This window comes from Motacilla alba, chromosome 10, assembly GCF_015832195.1.
Source record: "Motacilla alba alba isolate MOTALB_02 chromosome 10, Motacilla_alba_V1.0_pri, whole genome shotgun sequence".
NCBI lineage: Eukaryota > Metazoa > Chordata > Aves > Passeriformes > Motacillidae > Motacilla > Motacilla alba.
The window spans coordinates 4,565,896-4,586,804 of record NC_052025.1 but is presented as its reverse complement, the minus strand read 5'-3'; the positions used below and the strand labels follow the sequence as shown (position 1 = coordinate 4,586,804).

At 42.5% G+C, this 20,909-nt stretch overlaps 2 protein-coding genes across 4 annotated transcripts in view; one reads left to right on the top strand and one right to left on the bottom strand.

The window, feature by feature from the left end:
• Window positions 1-4,150, bottom strand: part of SCAPER (S-phase cyclin A associated protein in the ER) — a 137,834-nt gene extending 133,684 nt beyond the window's left edge. Inside the window, exons 1-2 of one of the 2 annotated variants that reach the window (XM_038146645.1) lie at window positions 4,095-4,150; window positions 2,252-2,327 (exon numbers count right to left, since the gene is read on the bottom strand). In XM_038146645.1, the coding sequence (XP_038002573.1) occupies window positions 2,252-2,327; window positions 4,095-4,150 (132 nt within the window). The other variant, XM_038146644.1, reaches the window with a different exon arrangement.
• A 4,242-nt stretch (window positions 4,151-8,392) lies between these two features.
• RCN2 (reticulocalbin 2) lies at window positions 8,393-19,410 on the top strand. 2 transcript variants are annotated; one of them, XM_038146642.1, is made up of 7 exons: window positions 8,393-8,551; window positions 8,664-8,769; window positions 11,521-11,717; window positions 14,117-14,218; window positions 14,929-15,025; window positions 16,707-16,849; window positions 18,609-19,410. In XM_038146642.1, the coding sequence occupies exons 1-7, from the start codon at window positions 8,450-8,452 to the stop codon at window positions 18,759-18,761; spliced, it is 900 nt and encodes a 299-aa protein (XP_038002570.1). In that variant the 5' UTR covers window positions 8,393-8,449; the 3' UTR covers window positions 18,762-19,410. The 2 variants fall into 2 exon arrangements, with proteins under 2 accessions (XP_038002570.1, XP_038002569.1); XM_038146641.1 differs by having other exon boundaries at window positions 14,105-14,218.
• The last annotated feature ends 1,499 nt before the right edge of the window (window positions 19,411-20,909 follow it).

Genomic DNA, 20,909 nt, shown 5'->3' with positions numbered 1-20,909 from the left:
AAGCAGATTTAGTCATCAGCATGTCATGGGAGTTACTACCCAGCCCTCAGTATGGGTATGTTTAGACCACATCACTTTAATTTGGTTGCTTGACAATGCTGCTGGGACATCACAGCAGACTTCACAAATGTTTTAATTACCCTGTGTCAATTAGAACTAATTATACAAGCTGAAGGCAGCACGAGACAAAAATACATGTGCTGGCTGATTGGTGAGAGCCTGGAGAGAGGCATGAGCTGTATGGGAACCATCTGAAACACGTATAAAATCCCAGCTCTCACACTGAGAAGACAGGAACCTAGAAAGTATTTCCTGGCAACTGTGATGGGCTGTTACTACAAAGCTACAACCACTCAAAGACAGAATAAGAGACACTGGGGATGCACTTCATTTACCTAATAAACACAGTTCTTTGCATTTGTGAGATGCACCATCACAAGACGTTTGAAACCAAGTACATGAAGAAGTATCTGCATCAATCAGATAAAATCTTGCCTCTTCTACAGTGCAGGAAAGTTAATACTCAAAAAATAATTTGCAACAAAACCAAACTATGTATGGTGATGATAAACTTATGTACTGTGATAGCACCAAACTGCTGACCACGTTAGCTTTAAACATTGGCCAACTTAACCATAAAGAAGTTAAACAAACCTAGGAATTATTTTAGGCACAAACAGACTGATTTTCTAGAGAACTAATCAGGAGGTACATTTTTCTTCTTTTCATTTTTACCATCATATGGCTCAAGCCTGCAACCATTTCTACATCTTTAGAAAGAAAATACAGTAAAATTACACTAAAAACAAATAGAAGATGAGCGGCTTGAATATTTTAAGGCAGCAGGAAACGTAACACAAACAAGAAACTCCTTTTATTTTAATGCTAATCTAATAGTTTTTAACTTGGGTTTCTCTCATCCAGATGTCTTCAGTTGCCTTTTTGGAAGTCACAGTGTGCCATCTAGTGCTTCACAGACCTGCCCAGAGACAAGACCAGGCAACACAACAGAGGAAAAAATAGCACTGCTGAATCTGTGAAGTTTTGGAAAACAGAGCAAAATTACATACTTTGGCCCAGAGCAACTCAAGTAAAGCACATAAAACCCCCAGAATCCATACAGAACTGGTACTAATCTATCCTTATTCTATACAACTAATTGCCTATTCTTGCCAGGAATTTTTATTAAGAGGGACCGTTTCTGCTGCAGCAAGTTTGGTTTGGTTTTTAATCCCTTGTTGCTTAATGACACGAGTGTAAAACTTTGCATTAGTCCACAACAAACTAACTTCCCAAATTATTTCTTTTCATACAAGCCAGAAAAGCTTAAAAGGAAACAATAAGTATCTCATCATGACATTTCAAGGTATCTTCTATAATGAAACTAGAGCCTCACTTAAAATTCTCATCTCCGGAACTCGGACATCAGTCAGAAGGGAGGCCCAAACAGGAGTCAGCAATGAGGAACTGCACAGAAGTGAGAACCATTGTGCCAAAGGCAGGAGTGGCTATGAACAGCCTTTTATTTGACAAGAGCTCATGCAGTCCCCTCCCTCATACACTGACCCCTGGTTTTTGACAGCTCCCTCACCCTGAATCCCTGCTATTTGCTACTCAGCTATCCAAAGAAGTTTGCTTCTGCCACGTGCTCTGCATATCATCAGCCCTTAGGCCAAAGGAGGGACCAGAAACTGCTCAGCCTTAACCAGCAAATGCTGATTATTTCGTCTGTACTGCTTCTTGTCATGGCTACAAATACTAAAAGACCTTTAATGAGGATTCTTTTTTAAATGATGTTCACAGATATAAATACATTGATGCAAACAAACGGAGCAGTTTCATCCCCTGCATTCCCAAAGGAAAGTCATCCAGCTCTAAGCTCAGCTCCTTCTAAGAACAGCACACTGCTAAGTGTGACCAAACATTAAGGTCTTACACTACAGCACAGGTTGGATGAAAGCAGCTTAAAATGGGAGTCAGCTGAAAAAGAATGAATGCAAAACCCCCATACACTAACACAACTAGAAATTATGCAGAACAGACGAAATGCTCAGATTTATTCTACCGTCAAATTCCTTTTTGAAGGTTCCTCTCTACAGTGTTAATGAATAACATTTATTGAGCTCCTAGAATCAATAGTTTCACTGAAGGTACAAATGAACTGATTTATCAATTAATCCCAACATGAAAAATTAGTTTTTCTTGCTGTTGAAAAAATACCATACAGTGTAATAGCTACTGAATGTCTTACCATCATGTTGTAGCCTTCCTCTGCATCAACAGGCTCACTGATTACATTTTTGGATGACCCCATTGAGTTTTCATACCTGTGTCAAAAAAATGCAATGAATTATTTTACTTTAAACCACTTCTAAAACTACTTTCAGCTCGCTGGCAGCATTTAGGTCATGCACATCACATGAGCACAGTAAGATTGTCAGAAGATAATTATATTTGTAAAGTGTTTGCATTGCTCCTTACTAAAAACAGCCAAAAGACCAAGAAGAAAACAAAAAGAGATTGACACTACAGAAAAATGTAATTTTATATATGGTTAGACAGTAAACAGTACAAAGACTATCAAAACTTTCAAACAAATCATTGCATGGACTGCTCTAGAACAGTGATGCAAGTAGAATAATCTTTCCTGTGACAGAGAACTGGACGAGCTGGTGATCAGTTCAGAAAGAAAAATGAATCAGGGATGCACCAACTATCAGCATCAGCTACTTAATGACGAAGTAAAATAAAACTGAAACTCCTGTTCTCATGTAACTGTAAGATGTGAAGGCTCCTCTACAAGCCAAAGTGAATATTTTATGCAGCTGTAACACAGAACCACTGCCACCAATGAAGAAAGTACACAGGGGTAAACATTTAAAGGTTTATCAAGAATTTCCAGAACAGTGTTAACAATTCTGAAATACAGTTAAATCCTTGGCTTTAAGGTTGATAAATTCTAAACAGCTGCTGATTTGAGTGCAGTCTAATCTTACTTATCTGAAGAATCAGACACTAAATGGAAATTAAAGACGCTTGTAAATTATTCAAAATCAGGTCAATATTAACCTTTAATCAGATCCAAAGTCAGATTTTGTTGGCTATTACCATGAATGGCACTACTTTAAGCAGACTGTTCACTTGTTCTCACATTACATAAATAGCTGAATTTTCTATAAGGATACAGCCCAGCCTGTGCAATCAAGCCCACGGATCTCTGTATGCCTTAAGACAACCTACCAAACCCATACAAACCAAAATGTACTGCAGTTGGATGAAGGGAGTTTCTGAAAATAAAGACTGTACTTCTGCATCACTTCAGCCATCAGAACAGACCCACCACCGAGTCTTCAAACACTGAAGCATCTTAGAAAACACTCTTGTACACTAAGCTGACTTGAATGTAATCGAGGGATAATAAAACCTCATTAAACCGACATATATATTTGAGGAGAGAACACGAGGATCCACGTACTTTGCCAGTAGTGCAGTTCATTTGGAAATAATGCAGAAATAAGAATCTGTATTTAGAGAACTGCACAGAGAAGACAGACCCTGAGTACACTGCGAGACCTTCTGTGCTGTCAGCCGTGATTTTGTCTCTGACAGCAAAAGAAGACCACAGGTTAACCTAGGAAGGACATTAGTAGTTTCTAAGATGCAAACAGTCACACAGCATGTGGCATTTGACACGGGGTCACAGTGAATTTCCTCAGCGCGGGTGTCTCTCCCCCCGCACACAACTCCCAATCTGGACAGGTGGGCCTGTACAGCCTGAAGGACCGGCAGGGTGCCAAGCACCGGGATCCCCCTCAGGCTGAGCCCGAGTCTCCCCACAGGCAGTGCGGGAACGCCGGAAGGGGCTGGCTCACACGGACAGCCCGTTTATCCCCCAAGGCACGGCCTGGCCCACACCCACCGCTCCCGGTCGCCTGTAGCAACCAGGCTATCCCTGCCCCGTCTCGCCGGGCCGTGTGGCGGAGCCGCCCGCCGGGGCTGTGGGGCCGCGGGGGGCTGAGGCCGGCCCGCCGCCATCTTGCCCGCGCCTCCCGCGCGCTGCCCGCTCGCGCCGGGCCCGCGCGCCGGCCACTCACGCTCTCCGCCGCGCCGCGCCGTCCCGCCCGCGCGCGTCCCGCCGCGCTGACGTCATCGCCCCCCGCCGCCACCGCCCGCCCTCCCGCAGCCGTGCGGCCCCGCCCGGCCGGCCTGCGCATGCGCGGCTGCCGCCGGTGAGGCGATGCCCTCACCTGGCCCCGCGGCTTCCACCCGCCCCGCCTGAGGCATGCCCGGCCCGCGCCGGCGAGGCGGTGCTCTCACCTGGCTGCGCACCTGCCTCCATACCTTCCACCGCCCCCCCTTCCCGCCCGATGCGTGCCCGGCCCACGTCGGGCAAGCGGTGCTCTCACCTTGCCCGCGCCTCGCCCCACCCTGAGGGGGCCACTGAGGCGGTTCCCGCGGCCCCTCGGGCAGGGCCAAGCTCGGGGCTGCCCTCAGCCCCGGGGTGCGGTCACAGAATCCATCCGCTTGGGAAAGGCCTCTGCGACCATTGAGTCCCATCTATGACCGAACACCACCTTTGTAACGTAGACCATGGCACCAAGTGCCATGGCTAGTCTTTCCTTAAACACTTCCAGGGACAGTGACTCCAACACGTCCCTGGGGAGCCTGTTCCAATGTCTAATCACTGTTTCTGTGAAGAAATTTCAGCAGATGTCCAACCTAAATCTCCACTGGTGCAGTTTGAGGCCTTTCCCTCTCATCCTGTCACCATTGCCTGGGAGGAGAGACCAACCCTTACCTCCTGTTGGTAAGTTGTGGAGAGCAAGAGTCCCCCTGGGCCTCCTTTCCTCCAGGCTGAGCCCCTGCAGCTCCCTTTGCTGCTCCTGGTGCTCCAGACTCTTCCCCAGCTCTGTTCCCTCCTCTGGACACGCTGGAGCCCCTCCGTGTCTTCCTTGTTGTGAGGGGCCCCCATCTGCCCCCAGGCTGTGAAGTGTGGCCTCAGCAGTGCCCAGCACAGGGGGATGGTCACTGCCCTGCTCCTGCTGCCACAGCACTGCTGCTACACCCCGGGGCCAGCAGCCTGGCCCACCTGGGCTCATGTTCAGCTGCTGTCAGCCTGACACGGCTTCCTGTGCCACTGTGATCACCGAGGTCATGGCAGTCAGCCCCTCAGCATCCAGCCTCTCCCCACTGCTGGGAGCGGAGAAAAAGGGAGCAGTAAATAGCTGTGTGCAATACATGGGGTACAGGTATAACACGGGCACCTAATCCTGGGGTGTAACACTGAGCTGTGATTTGGGCTACTGCGTCCAGCTTGCCCACCTGGGGACAGGTGGGGCTTGTGAAGAGGCCAGCCTTCCTCATGGGGTCTGAGGCCTGGGAAATGAGATTTGTGAGGAAGCACAGGACAAGTGGAATCTATTAAGACAAAAGGGGATGTGGTAGGAGTGTTCAAGCATGTAAAAGCATGATGTGAAGAGAATAATCCGTTTACCTCAGTGTGACAGGAATAGCAAGAAGAAAGAGGCCTAAATGATAACCTGGACAACTCAGGCTGTCATCTCTAAAACATTAAAAGTCCTGCAAGGATGGCAATAGATGGCTTGGGAGATCATACACGCTTCAGTTGGATCTGCAGCAGCAACAACACCTCTCAGAAATGATACATCACTCTGCCCGGGGTTCAGAGCAGAGAGCTGAGCCATGAAGATCCCATCCAAATCCCTCACAGTGCCATCCTTTGATAATGCACTTACTATTTATCAGCTGCCTCCTCAGTTTGTGGCTGAGCTGAGTGCCCTGATACTGTGTTGCATCAAATCCTGCTGTTCTGGTTTAATGCCAAATCAGATACAGCATCAGAAGAATCTCCTCTCATAACCTATTTCCTCAGATATTAATAACTGCACTAAATGCAAAGAACTAGAAAAACAGGTCAGTAATGTCTGCAGAGTATAAAATATTTTCTTCAAACTCTTATGAAACAGTTAGAACATTCAAGAAGTCATATTTGGGTACTACTAAAGCAAATTATTGTCACATTGAAATCCAAACACGGGGTATTTAAATGTGATGATCTTTATAAATTGCTGCTCAGTTTTTTCCCTTACTTAAATCTAAAATCAACAACTTTTTTAATGGAAAAAGGAAGGATAATCTTTGCATGCAGGTCTTAGATAAACCGTCTCACGCAGCTTAAAATGTTGATGTGATAATAACAAAATATGTCAAAATGGGAGCCTATCTAAATAAAGCTACTGTCAATCAATTTATTCTGACAGTGTATAAATGACATACATTAGAATAAAATGAACTAAGGCTTATTCAAGTCAAGCAGTGATTTATAAAACTGAAATGTAGAAATGTCAAAAACTTACAGTGAACACCAGATGGATAACTTGACTTGTTAGAAATAACTGTTCAGGAACTGGTGCTTGTGCTGCTGGACAGCTGCCCTCATGCTGACAGTCCAACAGACCCAATTTACACTTGCAGATCTCACAGAGTTGTGTTGAACATGACCTTCTAACATTTTGGGTTTTTTTTGTGACCAAAAGAATGGCTCCAAACAGATTTGTGACACACTGCGTGTGATTTGGCTTGAGGGAAGGGCAGATTTTCCAGAAAAGTCAGGAATTTCACCACATAAAAAAGTTTTTAGCGTGACTTATATTCTGATTTTAAAATAGCTTCACTGATACTGCCTTTTAACTTACAATAGTGATGCATTTGCTATGCAAGTGGTTAAAATAATGGAGGGAACAGAAAAACCTCTCTCTTCCCCACCCCTTGCATTCATACCAGAATGGTCTTGAATTTTATTATACAACTGGTTTAACTGTGTGCTGGGAAGGGTCTGTTGTATTTTGACATGGAGAAGAATATGATTTTCTCCGCTTTCCCTCTTGCTAAGATCCAGATTTTTTTCCTAATGTATAGGATATAATGAATTTCATAATAATAAATGTGGTCTTGCAGGTTGTGTAGGCACTGAAATGTCCAGTGTGATACACTTGTCAACCCTTGAGACAGGCAGCGAAGAGGTTTCTTGTAATGTTAGTAGTGCATCAGACAAAGAAAACAAAGCATCCTGAGTGCTATTTCAGAAACTAATCAAATCATATTTCTGTCTTGATTGCTCATAGGATTTGCTTTGTCTACACATGCCACAAGTAGTAGGACTTAATTCACATTTTTTACATATGATTTATTAAATACTGATGGGAAATTTGACATTTAAACCAATAAAAGATATTGGACTTAACTCACTATTAGATTTTTTAATGGAAAGACATTTCTTATACAGGCAGGAAATTGCAATAACACATTTACTGATTTATTGCAATATTTTACTCACGGATCTTCAAAATGAACTGTCGTAGCTCTTCACAGTTAATAGAATTGGAGGGGAGCTGGGATCAGTCTATCGCTGTCACCATGGAAGGGACTGGACAGTGAAGCAATTTCCATTGCCTTGGGGCTCTGTCTAAACAATGGCGTTCATGGAAACACAGGTAGGTTAATCTCACTTCTTTCTGGCTAAAGGAGGAATTTTGAAGATACTCTTGTATTGAAAGGGGAAATAACGAATCTAACAATGGTCCTACATAAATCTCAACCCAGTAACAATGATTAGTTTGACCGCAGTGGGGTCGGGATCACAGCAATCCCAATTTCATGTGACAGCTGCTAGGAATGATATTCTTGGGGAGGCCCCTGCTCATTTATTCGATGTATTTTCAGTTTGTCTGAGTGGTCAATGAGGCTAAATTTATTTTACAGCTTTCTATTATCTGTGTTGAACAGTTATTAAAACTTGTATTGATCCAGTTATTAATAACTCTTACAAAGCCTCGCTTCCCTTTCTCTTTGCCTCAGAAGCGTTACTTGTGAGTTGCGCCCTTAAGCAAGACTACTGCTTGTTCCTTTTTGGTATAAAGCTTTTGCACACCTTGTTTCCTGATCATCTCCCCCTTGCAGGGTTTGTTGATGCTTGCCTGAAATTCTGGTAATCATAGAATCACAGAATACGCTGAGATGGAGGGGACCCATCAGGATCATCCAGCCCAACTCTGTGTCCTGTGCAGGGCATCTCGAAGAGTCCTCCTCCCACGTCCAAACGCTCCTCGAACTCGGTCATTCTGTGGTAAGTCACTTCAGTCTGTCAGGCCTCACTGATGTTTAACACTTGGATAATTCTCAGCATATCCGGACGGTATTTGGTACCTTTCGCTGGCACACCAGAAAAGCCTAAGCGAGAGAGGCCGGTTCCCGTTCCCGAATCGCTCGCACGGCGCGCAAGTGGCACCACGGGCCGACTGCGGCCGCGGGCCCGACCCTCCGCCGCGGGCCCGACCCTCCGCCGCGGGCCCGACCCTCCGCCGCGCCCCCCGCCCGCCCCCGGCCTCTCCCCGCCCCTCGCCGCGGATCGCTCTGGGCGGGCGGCGCGATGCGGCCGGTGCTGCTGGCGCTGGGCCTGGCGCTGGCGCTGGGAGCGGAGAGCGGGCAGCACCGCGCCGAGTACGACCGGGAGGCGCTGCTCGGCGGGCAGGTGGGCCGGGGGCGGGCGGGGCCGGCCGCCGCTCCGGCGGGGCCGCGGGGCGGGCGCTCTCCCCGAGCCGGGCCGGGCCGGGCCGCTGACGGGGCGTGTTGCTGTGCCGCAGGAGGAAGCGGAGGAGTACGCGCGGCTCAGTCCGGAGGAGCAGCAGCGGCGGCTGAAGAACATCGTGAAGAAAATCGACGCGGACGCGGACGGGCTGCTCAGCGAGGGTAACGGCGGGGGCCGGGCGGGCCGGGTTGCTCCGGGAGGAGAACGCGCTCTACCCGTGACACAGCCCGTGGCTCTTGTGCTGGGGAGAATCCCTGTGGAAAACATCACGATCCCTTGCACAGTGAGTTAGAAATACTGACAGGCTCATACAGAGGCTATCTCTGTCCCTAAGGTTTCTCTTTGAGTCCAGAAGAGACCACTGAGAGGGGACCTCACTGATATGTGTAAATACCTAAAGGAAGGGTGCCAAGAGGATGGAGCCAGGCTCTGCTCGGTGGTGCCAACTACTTGGACAGGAGGCAATGAACAGAAACTCATGCTCAGGAAATTCCACCGCAATATGAGGAAGAACTTCTTTCCTGTGCAGAGATTGTGTATTGGCACAGATTGCCCAGAGAGGTTGTGGAGTCTCCCTCACTGGAGGTACTCAAGAACCTTCTGGACACAATCCGTGCCATGTGCTCTGGGATGACCCTGCTTCAGCAAGGAGGTTGGACCAGAAGACCCACTGTGGTTGCTTCCAGCCTGACCCATTCTGTGATGGAAGGAGTGTGGCCAGCAAGAGTTAGTGTAGGTCAGAGCAGTATCAAGTTGAAGGTACCTCCTTTGCACTTGTACCTGCTTCTTGCGTGTCTGAAGCTACTTGGAATCAAGTGGCTCTCCGTGTTTGTAATCCTGTTATGTGCGAATCAGAGAGCAGGTGTAAGATGGAAAGAAAGTACTGCAGCTATAATACTACATAGGTGTGCTTCAGTACCTGGTGACACCAAGTGACATTGAAGGATCATATTGCATCATAGTACAGTATCAAATGGCTCTTCCCACACAGGTTTTTGTCAGTCAGACTTAGAAGCTCCATGGTAAACTCCATGGTAAAGCCCTTTCTTTCAGTACATCATTATGATAATCTTAATTTAATTTTAAACCTCATTATGAACACTTTTTTTTTGTTCTGCTGTGATTTTGACAAAAAAGTCTCTTATGTGCACACACAAAGCAAGCAGAATCCTTGGTCAAATGCTAGAACGTTATTTCATTAAAATGACACTAAACATGCAGGAAGCTTTCTAGGTGAGAGAACAAATGCAGTCTTAAAGACAAGATTGACTTTACACTTTATACCCTGTATTTAATCAACTGCACCCTTATTTCAGTGTTCCCGCATGGACTGTGTAGAGGTGAGATAGTCTGTAGCTTCAGTGGGATGGCTGATCCCTGTCATACACCACAGGCAGCTCACAAGATGAAGGCTTTAAGGAAAAGATTCTATATAAAAGTATAGGAATTCCACCCATACTCCGTCCTCATGGTGCGTATACCACATCTGATTCTCAGTCTAATGAAAACTTGCCTTCCTTTCACTTCCCAGAGGTAAAACTCACAGTGGAATGTGTTTTTGCAGTAAGAAACTTATGGTACTGAAGCTTTTTGAGCTCAGTTATTCCTCAGTGTATTGCAAAACTCTTGAGAGCCTCTTCCTTACTAGTGCCTCCATTTGGAGGCTGACAGTGAGAGAAGATGAAATATATTAATGCTGCTTTCTAATGTTGGAATATTAAGTATTTCTAATTAATGGCACTGGATATTATGTGGTCACATGGCTGTGCCTCACACCTTAAGTGCTGGGAAATAAGCCATTAATTAAAGGTGCCCATCTTTAAGAAATGTTGCAGTTTCTTGAAAGGCAGTGCTGGTTTGTGCACAAGCCTTGCTGGCACACACACCTCTGCATATTCAGTCGATTCACAGAATCTGTTAGCAAGCTGCTCCCTTTGCTCATATAAAATCATTACTCAAAATGTATTTTAAAAAAATCCCTTGTTGCTTTTGAAGGATATTTAAATAAACCTTATAAAGCTGTATTGATGCCTCTGACAAGAAGGACAGGACAAGATACTTTAGTATTTAATAAATGCTGTAAGATTTTTCTGCGTCAAAATAGTGATTTCTATAGGACTTTTTTTAGTCCTCATGACTCTTCAGAGCAGGATTTCAGTTGAGCTGATTAGGATGGATAATTTTTGCAATGCAGAGGAAGATGTTTTTCCCCTTCCAGGCACCTGAAAATAACTGAGAGATACTGGGAGAATGTGTTCTCCCAATCTTCTCTAAATAAAGTAACTTTAATGTATTTCTGTCAGTTCATTGGTATATTAAGTTTTATTTCTTTTAGCTACATTTGCATAAAAACAAGCAGCTAAAAAACCTTTCCAAACTATGTAAGGCTTGATTTCAGCCCCGAGTAAAGGGAAAGTAGCACTACAAAAGTAGTTAATATTTTATTTTGGGTAATTAAGGCAATGACACAAAATAAAGTGGTTTTTATTTCAGTTTGTGGTTTTTTGAAAGAAACCCCAGAGTGATAGGAACAATGTTTTTTTGGGATACCAAATTAGATTTAGAGTTGTCCATCTAAACCATATGCAGCATCATTTTCATAAAGCTCTGGAGAAAAAAGAAATGATGCTATAGTGTTGATTTCCTTCAGATTAGAATAGACAAGGCCACATAACCATTAACAAAGCCCCTGAAGTCTGTAGCTGTGATCTATTCCCTCATTCAGTTACCTTGGAAAAAGCCACAGCATGGAGCAAACAGACTGGTTTGCTTTAAGTAACCTCTCGCCTATATGCTTTCATCTGAATTGTTCTGTATTCCAGACAGAATAGATCTGTGACATCTTCACAATTTTTATGGTGCAGATGATTCTGATTCTCTTTATTTTGTTATATTTTTAATGTTTTCCACAGATGAGCTGAGCTCCTGGATACAGCAGTCTTTTAAGCATTATGTTACACAAGAAGCTAAGCAACACTTCAGTGACTATGACAAAGACGGTGATGGATTGGTGTCCTGGAAGGAGTATAACTTGCAAATGTATGATCGTGTAATTGATTTTGATGAGAACACTGTCCTGGAGGATCAAGAAGAAGAATCGTTTCGCCAGGTAAAATGTTTCAGCAGCAGCTCCTGGAAGCTGTTGGCCAAAGGCAGCAATATTTGTTTATTGTGGCAGAACAAGATGGGTAGAGAAAGCAGAGCAGCTGGCATATGGTTAACATGTTATGCTATCTGAGATTGGGGAGTAATTAAAGGAAAGTAGTGGAGTATTAAAGCTGCTACTGACAAAATAAAGACACGGTGAAATGGTACCTCCTGAGTGTATTTTGCCGGCTGAGTGGAGCGCAAGTCTATTGACAGTCTTACAGCAGAGCATGGTCTCCAGCCACCATCTTCAACCCAGGATGCAGTCCATTGGGTGAGATCTGCAGCCTGACAGAGTCCTGCCCTCAGCAGGGGCCAGCACCACTGGGGCTGGAGCACAAGGAAGCTCTTTGACCCCTTGGTTGCACTGTTTCAGCCATTCTTTCAGTTACTGCTCAGGCACTCAGTGTGGGCTGTCAGTATTGCCTGCTGTAACGCTGCCTGTCCATTAGAGACCCACAGAGAAAGCAACAGCAATTCAAACGGTTTTGAGCAATGAAAATGCAACTCCCACAGCTAAAAATGGATGTTTAAACACAGAAGTTGCGTGTGAGTCACATCTATGAAAGCAGATGCTTAAGTGAGGAAAGAGGCAAGAGAGGCAGGGGGAAAAGGTTTACAAGAACCACCACATAGCACAACGTGTTTCCTTTCAAGTTCCACATTTATAAGCACATGTAAGTGTTTCCCAGAAAGAGAATAAGTGGGGTTTTAGAGGTTTATTTTGTTCTGTGAGGATTGCTTTGTCTGCTTTTAGTAAAGTAGTAGTAGATAATATAGGATGCTAGCAGAAGTTAAACTAATATAGTGAACAGAGGATTTTACACACTGAAGAAACAAACTGTAAAGCTTAGAATGTCACATAACTGAATAATTACATAGCTTTTAAATACCACAAGGCTTTCAGAGGAACTTCCAGTCAAAATATTGATACCATGTTTGAGACATTGCCATCACAGATACACAGGGAGCTATAAATCTGTAAGCTGGGATAGAATTGCTGGCTCGTGTTATGACTTGACTGCTTGCTGCATTTTCCTGCCTGCTGACTTCAACGCAGCATTGTACAAGCATCACAGCTCAGGCACCTTTAGCACTTTCCTTAGGTTTTCAGATTAGTGGTCCTACTCTCATCAAGAGTAAGATACAGTTTAGAAGTGACATCAGGTAACCACAGGAGTTTACCAGAAGGTGGCGGCCTTGCTCATCACTTCCCAAAAAACACTGCAAAACATTCTTTCTCCCTCAATGGTTCAAGCTTACTTTGCAGTATAGTGCTTTCTGTAATCCCACTGGATTGCCTTCCCAGCTAAGGTCAGCTTCTCTCTAAGAGGACATTTAACGATTTTGCAGAATAGTTAAGATCTTACACTTGATTTGTTACATGTTATGCTCTGTGTTCATCAGCTTAGCCTGATTTTGAGAGAAATGTCAGTAGGTAGGATATAAACCAAAAGTACAATTTCAAATGGTTATTTGTAAAGTGTTTATGATCTCTGATTTGCTGGGTACTCCTGTACCCAGATCACTCACACTGATAGCACAGCACACCTAAGGATGGGATTCCAAGATTTTTGTAGTTCACATGATCTGCAGTTTGAGCAGAGATTGGTCTGTATTTTGTCTAAAGAGATTGTACAAAATAAAACAAGAAAAAATAGGAAATCTTTGCACATCTGGAAGGCAGAAAGTGCAAGACATTCAGAAATAAGAACTTGCCTGCTTATATCACATATTATTTCTTTTTAATGGGATGCTAATACATATACTTAAAACAGGTTAGAGAAGTGACTTCTGTTTAAAATGATCACATGTAATGGACAGCAGTCCTGTAGTAAAGGAATCTGGCCTTAAAATGACTTCAGAAAAGACATTGTACATACATGATCTTTCAAGACCTTCTCTGAACTACAGACAGCCCTTGACATAAATAAGATGTAGATCCAGAGAGTTAAGTGTCTTTAAAATGTAAAATTTGGAATTTGCAATGGCTGCCATTAATTATAATAATTGCACTCCAGTTTGTTATTTTAGAAATTGGTGACTTTTAGAAGAGGATGCAGCATGTATCAAAATGAGAATTCTTGGTCTTTTCAGTATCTCTCTTTGGTTCATTTTAAATGTCGCTTAAATTGAAAAAACCAGGGGGTTTCTGCAATTCTTAGAATAAAACCACCTCAATTGAAAGTGTTGTTCTTACTGCTTTCAGTAAGCTGTTTTTAGTGAAAATTTAACATCAGTGTAGTATGAATAGGTAATGTGATACAATATCCTAATGAGCTTACAGCCAGCTACTATTATGTTGTTTTTCCTTTCCAGTAAGGGCTCTAACTAAATCTATTTTCTAAGCTTCATTTAAAGGAGAAAAAACGTTTTGAGAAAGCTAATAGAGATGATGTTCCTGCTCTAAATGTGGATGAATATATTGCATTCGAGCATCCTGAAGAGGTGGAGTACATGACGGTAAGATTTAGGGGAGCACCTTTATCAGCCTGTGTGTGTGGATCTTTTCACTGTGTGTCCTTAGCCTCAGTACCCCAGGAGGTGGAGCAGTTATGGATATGGTTTGGACAGCCCAAATTAAAATGGGGTAATGTCTTGTGGATCCAGTGCTGGAGGTCAGGAGCTGGAGCAGGAGTTCAGTGCCTTTCTTTGAAATCTGTTTCAAGAGCTAGGATTGCACAAGTATCCCCAGCTTTGGGGACTGGACTGACACAGCTCTGTTAGGCTGCAAATCCATCAGTGAGATTTTAGCTTTTGGTTTTGACTCTCTGATGGACAAAAGACCAGCCAGTTCTCCTAACAATTCAATTAAGTTGCAAAAATGCAAATTAGTGAATCCACCAGATAAGAAAAGTGAAATTGGATGATAGAGCTTTGTACATATTCATGTTTCTCAGCTGCTTTTGCAGTTTTGAATTATGTGGAAGGATTCCAGTTCTGTGGACACCTTTCAGATTTGGTTTTCATGAAATCTGACATTCTGAACTCTTAAGGACAGATCTGTTTTATTGCACAGGAAGCAATTACTGCACTAGTCTGCATAAAACACAAAAAGAGGTTTGAAATGAGGGAGTCTTTCATTTAAGGGATACGTCATTGCTCTAAAATGATTCAGTGCTGTTTCTCTTGATCACGAGTTGCTAATTTTGCTCTTTGTATGTATACAAAAGGACTTTGTCATTCAGGAGGCTTTAGAAGAACATGATAAAGATGGTGATGGATTTGTTAGCCTGGAAGAATTCCTTGGTGATTACAGAAGAGACCCAAGTAAGGAAAAACGGGAAGGGGCATGAGAGAGGGAACTAAAAAAACTTTTGGAATGGGGAGAATTGGATGCACCTTTATTTTCAGCTTTTCACATTAGATCTACAGATTCTGAGGAAGATTTTCTGTCTTAGAATAATTCTGTTTTCTGGAACTGGGCATAGTAGATTCCTTATTTCACTCTGCCCCACGTGTATTTGGTGGTGGTTTGTGTGTAGCCCATTCCACAGTTTCCTTGCAAGTTGCTTCTTGTTTTCTGAAAGACTGAAATGAATTCCTGACCACAGAGGGTGCAGCTGAAACAAAGTGCAGCCATATTTGCCAGCTGAACAGGTCTGCAGATCCAGCTAGCAGGAATGCAAGGGTAAACTGCCCTGGCCTTGATCAGCCTGAGCAGGCAGCTGCCAGCCTTGCTTCGGAAGGACTGAGCTGAGTGTGTTTTGACAGGGGTGGAGGGGATGTGTGAGGAGTCACCTCACTGTCCCAGGTATCACAAGCCTGATTGCTGCCTTCACTCTTTGGTTTGTTTGGGTTTGTTTTTTCCAATCTTGCCCTTCCTTAAACTTGATCTGTTCCTTCTTTAATGAGAAGAAGGACACTTACCTGATGCTTATCAGTATTTCTGAAGGAATATTTTACACACTGTATTTGATTTGCTAAAATCTAGGGCAAATAATTCTTCCCATTCCAAAAAACCCAGTAACTTCAGTTTTGTGGAAAGTCTGCTTGTCCCAAAGGAGTGCTAATTCTGAATTGCATCCTAGCTGGGGAGAATTATGTAAGCCACATGAGGATATGGGGAACCAGGGGAGTAATCTGTTTTTCTTCACTCTAATCAGCCACCTGGAATTTCACATTTTATAACCATCTTTGTTTGTCAGAGCCAGTAAAAACAACTCATCTCTGATGCAGCTACAGGGTTCTTTATCTTTTTCCTGCTCTAACATGAAAGAAAGCTTTTCCAAACCAGTCTATAAAAAGTTGTTGGAAAGGAGTGAAGTTGTTGCAGTAATAGAGAAGATAACAGCTTTGTCATTACAACTTGTTAGCAAGACTTGAGAATCAGCTGTGATTGTACAAACTACTTCAGCTTTTCTCTCCTGCAGACAGTGTTCCTGCAGCACTCTTTAAAATGACTAATAGGCTGCATGGGGGCTCTGATTCATAATTAGCTCATGATTTGGGACAACAGTGTATGGTGAATTGTCACATAAAGGGAAAATCTTGCAAAACCAAATCTTAGAAAGGAAGGAGAGACTTCACTTTTTCTTTAATAATAGGATTGTAATTATTTTGAAACTGTTACTTACCTGCTTGTGATACCTGCTACTTTTGACTTCCATAAGGCTTAGAAAGCCAGTTCATGCTTGTCTGCAGTGTTTATAATTTTGATGCATTACTTCTCAATTACTTGAAGAGTTAAGGACAAGTCTAAGATTGCTGTAGGCTGCAGGATGCAATACCTGTACATGGGTTAAGTATAAAACAAGTGTGCAAATAAATACTGACAGTAAATGAAATTGCTTTCCCTACTTTCCTCTGCCCATTAAGGTTTGGTTTTGCTTAGTGACATCACTTTTAGGTAACGTTTTATGAGAAAAAGTGTATTTGCTTAGGAGAAGAGATGAAAACCTCTGCTTTAAAGTGAAGAGTAGCTTTAAACTTTATAATTGTGTCTTACTAGCTGCAAGGGAAGATCCAGAATGGATACTGGTTGAGAAGGACCGGTTTGTGAATGACTATGACAAGGATCATGATGGAAAACTCAACCCTCAAGAGCTGCTGTCTTGGATAGTACCCAACAATCAGGGTATTGCACAAGAGGAGGTTCGTGGTTTCACTGCTGGTTAGGTTTTAATTACTGCAGGAGAATTTTGAAGAATCACAGTGAAATGAGAGAAGCATTCAGATTTATCGTGTCTTAGTTATTGAAAAAAAAAATCAGTAGATCTTTGCATATATTTTGAACTTCTTTTCACTCTGACAAGGAATGCAGGTCCTTTAACTGCAAATGTGAAGTTCCTATTAGTTGTGTAAATGTTTGTAAATTAACAAAGTGCTTTTGTACATGTTTAAATAGCTTATCTGCTTTGACTCAAGGGTACAGAATTTTAATAAGTCATTTTTGGTTGTAGGTAAATCTAATGAGATGCACTACCTAAAGAAATGGCATAATTTTGAAATAAGAAATTGATTGTAATTCTTCTAACTGGATAAATCATCATAATTGTAGAACTAAAAACTGGTTTTAAGTACAAGAAAATGGAAATACTCTGTGATTCAAGATGGTGTAAAGCAAACTTTGATGATGCTAATTAAAATGGTTTAATCAGGGATAGAACAGCATAATAGCTTTTAAGTGGATTCTCATTTTAACTTGTTTTTTTGTGGCAGTTTCCAGTCCCTGACTGCAGTAGAGAGGATTTCTGCCTTTCTTCTAGTAACTTCTCAGCTAAATTTTCCATGTCTTTGCTTTACCCTGGAGGATTTTGGTGTTCAGAATAGCAGGTCTTCCCATGGTCTCATATTCCTGGGGAAGAGAGGCACCTCCCTGTGTCAGACACTCAGACACTCAGCCCACGTGCTCCTCCCTGAGCTGCCACCTGTGCCCTGCTGGGCTCTGGGGCCAGGAGCAGCCCTGTGGCAGCAGCAGCAGCCCCCCTGGGTGCTGCCGTGCGGGACCTGTCGGATGCTGAGCTGTTCTGGGAGTACTGCTGTAAATGGGGTTTGTGAGCCTTTGCGTGGCCTTTCCTGGCTGTGGTCAGTTCTTAGCTCACACAAATAGCACTGTTCTGACACGAGCTCTGTATGCTGCTGAGACTGTTCATACCTGTGTTACCTTCCTTGGCTTGGGGGTTTTTTTAGCTCTTCTTAGCAATCTTTCAGATTTTGGCTTACAGCAAGGCCATGCTGTAGTAATACCTCAATTCTGCAACTAATAATTTGTTTTTCTAATTTGCTAGTTTTTTCCTTTGGGTAACATAAAGGCTTAGCAAAGTCACCTGTCCTAAAGAGAAGGTAGCATTGATTTCAGTCATAAACTGCTGTTTGAAGTTAGAGTATCACACTTCCATTTCAGCATTTCAAAATGACTTGAGAAACCCGGTAGTTAAGTAACATAAAAATAGAAAAATTACTATCTATTCCATTTTCAGGAATTGACATGTGGTGGCCAAGATGTTTGTCATATTAATCTTTCAGCTTTTGCCATGCAGAGTGCTTTTAAAATCCCCTTAGCTGACGTTTGTCCCTGTTATTTTTGGCTCAGTTACATTGAGCCAAACCAATCAGGAAAAGTAGGAACAGAAGGATTCTCTAAATCACTGTCTTTGTAGATGCCCAGCAAATGAAAACAAAGCCCATGTAATACCAGGACTCCTATTTCTCAGAAATAAGAGGTGCAGTAGAGCTGCTGCACAGCCTTTTAGCTTTGAACTGTGAAATACTGGTGAATGAGCTACAACTAAAATACTCTGCATTTGGTTCTTCATCTTACTGCTAACCTTCCCTCTTTTTAGAATATATAAATAAGCAAAAACCAGAATTGTTTTAACTTGGTGCTTGTGGTGGTCTGTTTCTTTTGCAGGCTGTGCACCTCATTGAAGAGATGGATTTGAATGATGATAAAAAACTTTCTGAAGCAGAAATTCTTAAGAACCAGGATTTGTTTCTTAACAGTGAAGCAACAGATTATGGTAGGCAGCTTCATGATGAACGTTTCTACCATGAAGAACTTTAGATTATTTATTTTGTAATCTTTTTTTCTTCCCTTTCTTTCATTTGAAGCTTTTGTTAAAAGCACTCATCAGCTGCATTGCAAGTTTCATGCTGTAATTACAGTACACTAATGTTTGTGTAAATAATTTGCATTCAAAATTAAATTGCCCTCCTGCAAACTTCCTGAGCTTCTTCTAGCCTTCAAAATTAATTTGAAATACTTGCTATCAAAATTCTGTAGTGGTGGGAAATAAATTACTTCAGGGTAGTACTGTATTGTGAAGAGTTGTTCTACTGTACTTGAAGAAAATGGAGAATCTAGATGGTTCTGAAAGAATGCAAAATATAGTAACTGAGACTACTATTTTTCTAATCAATTAAATTAGAGCAGTGTGGGGAAGGTGGGGGGATGTTTAGAGTTAGTATTAACTGTGTTTTGTTTAATACATTTGGAGAAATACTTACATAAATGCCTCATTTCTTTAAGAGGTTTCTACTTGATTTTGAATGGTTTCTATACTGTGTTTTACTCTCTCATAAAACTTGCTATTTTTACATCAATAGACAACAATTATTTTTAATGTACAGTTGTAGAGCATTGGCAATGCAGTGGTATTTTACTGTGTCGAGACCTTCTTCATTTGTTGGATTAAAACTTAAAATGTTCTATCTTTCTGTGTTTTGTACATCTGTTTCTCACCTTGGGTCACCCATGGCAGCTCCTGGAGATGTGAGCAATGTGCATAATGTCCAGTGGCAGCATTCTTGGCTTTATTAACCAGAGATGTGTCATCTTCTCTGGCTGCTAATGAAGATTCAAAAACAAGAAAGGTGTGCATTTAGCATTTTGTGGACAAGCTTGCAAAAGCAATTGTGTTTATTTTTTGATTTGTAGTATATGGAAGGCTGAAGCATCAAGGCATTACATAAATAGCATTTGTGGTAATAACCTCTAAAAGTTAACCTCAGCTGAAAGCTCCACAAGTGAGTGCTGTCCCATTTTGTGATTATTTGAAATAAGGGTTAATGGCGCTACAGGTTCAGTGTAGGAAAGTCCAGATATTCACTTCTGTCTCCTGGAAAGAAATGAGCTGTGTATTCCAGACAGAGACAAAGCCTCCCAGAACAGCTTGTGTGGAGTGTGTTAGGGCTTTTTAATTCCTTTATAAATAACTCTTGTAATGCTCTCACAGTGTTCTCCTTGACTAATGTTTTCCTTCCTCCCAGCTCTATTGAGTAAAAGCAGCTAGTTCTGCCTTGTTTGTTTCCCAGGATACCCCCTCTTAATTATGGGCAGAACAAATGGAATTCCTTTTGGGGTAAGTGCTGATGTGTCAGTAGAAGGTTAGAAATTTTGATTCAAAGCAAAACCGTGTACACTATATTTTTAGATATCATAGTAATAGAAATTCAAAACACTTTTTCAATTTTAGTGGTTGGATTTTTTTCTACCCATATTTTTTTATGTCAGTTCCTTGGGAATATGACAGCTCTTATCATAGTGGCAGTGAGATCTGATTTTCAAAAAAATGAAGTCTAATAAATCCAGTGTCCAGGAATATTAAAACAAGCAAATAAAAATATTATAGTGATGTTTCTAAATGAGCACATATGTGAAGTATTGGCTTAAATATGCTGAAGGAAGCTAAAGTGTTGCCTCCCATTGTTGTCATTTTATTATTGCAAGTCTTCCATACCTTCTTGGTGATTTTTCATGGGCAGCTCTTCACAGCACTGACTCCTTCTTCTTCTTCACAACAAACAAACTCTAGCTCTCCCTTCTAGCTCACAGCTCCTAGCTAGCCAACCCCACTCTCTTATAGTGCTCTTCTTCTCATTGCTTACAGCTGTGGCCTGTTAAAGTCAGGCCTGTTCCTAATCTTTGATAATTGGTACAGCTGCAACTCCTCAGGGGTGAGATTACCTTCTGCACTATTTTTATTTTCTTACATTCTATCCCTCCACATCCCATGATGCTAAACAAGTCGCTGCTGCTGAAGAAGGGGCATTTGATCCAGAGGCAGACCTGCTGCAGATGATATGTTTGGGACACAGATCCAAGGGTCTTTTTGAGATATAGAAACTTCCTCAGCAGCACCAGCATTGCCTGCTTGGCTAATGAGCATGCAGTACTTGCAAATGAGTAGTGATTTGCTTTGAATTAAGGCAT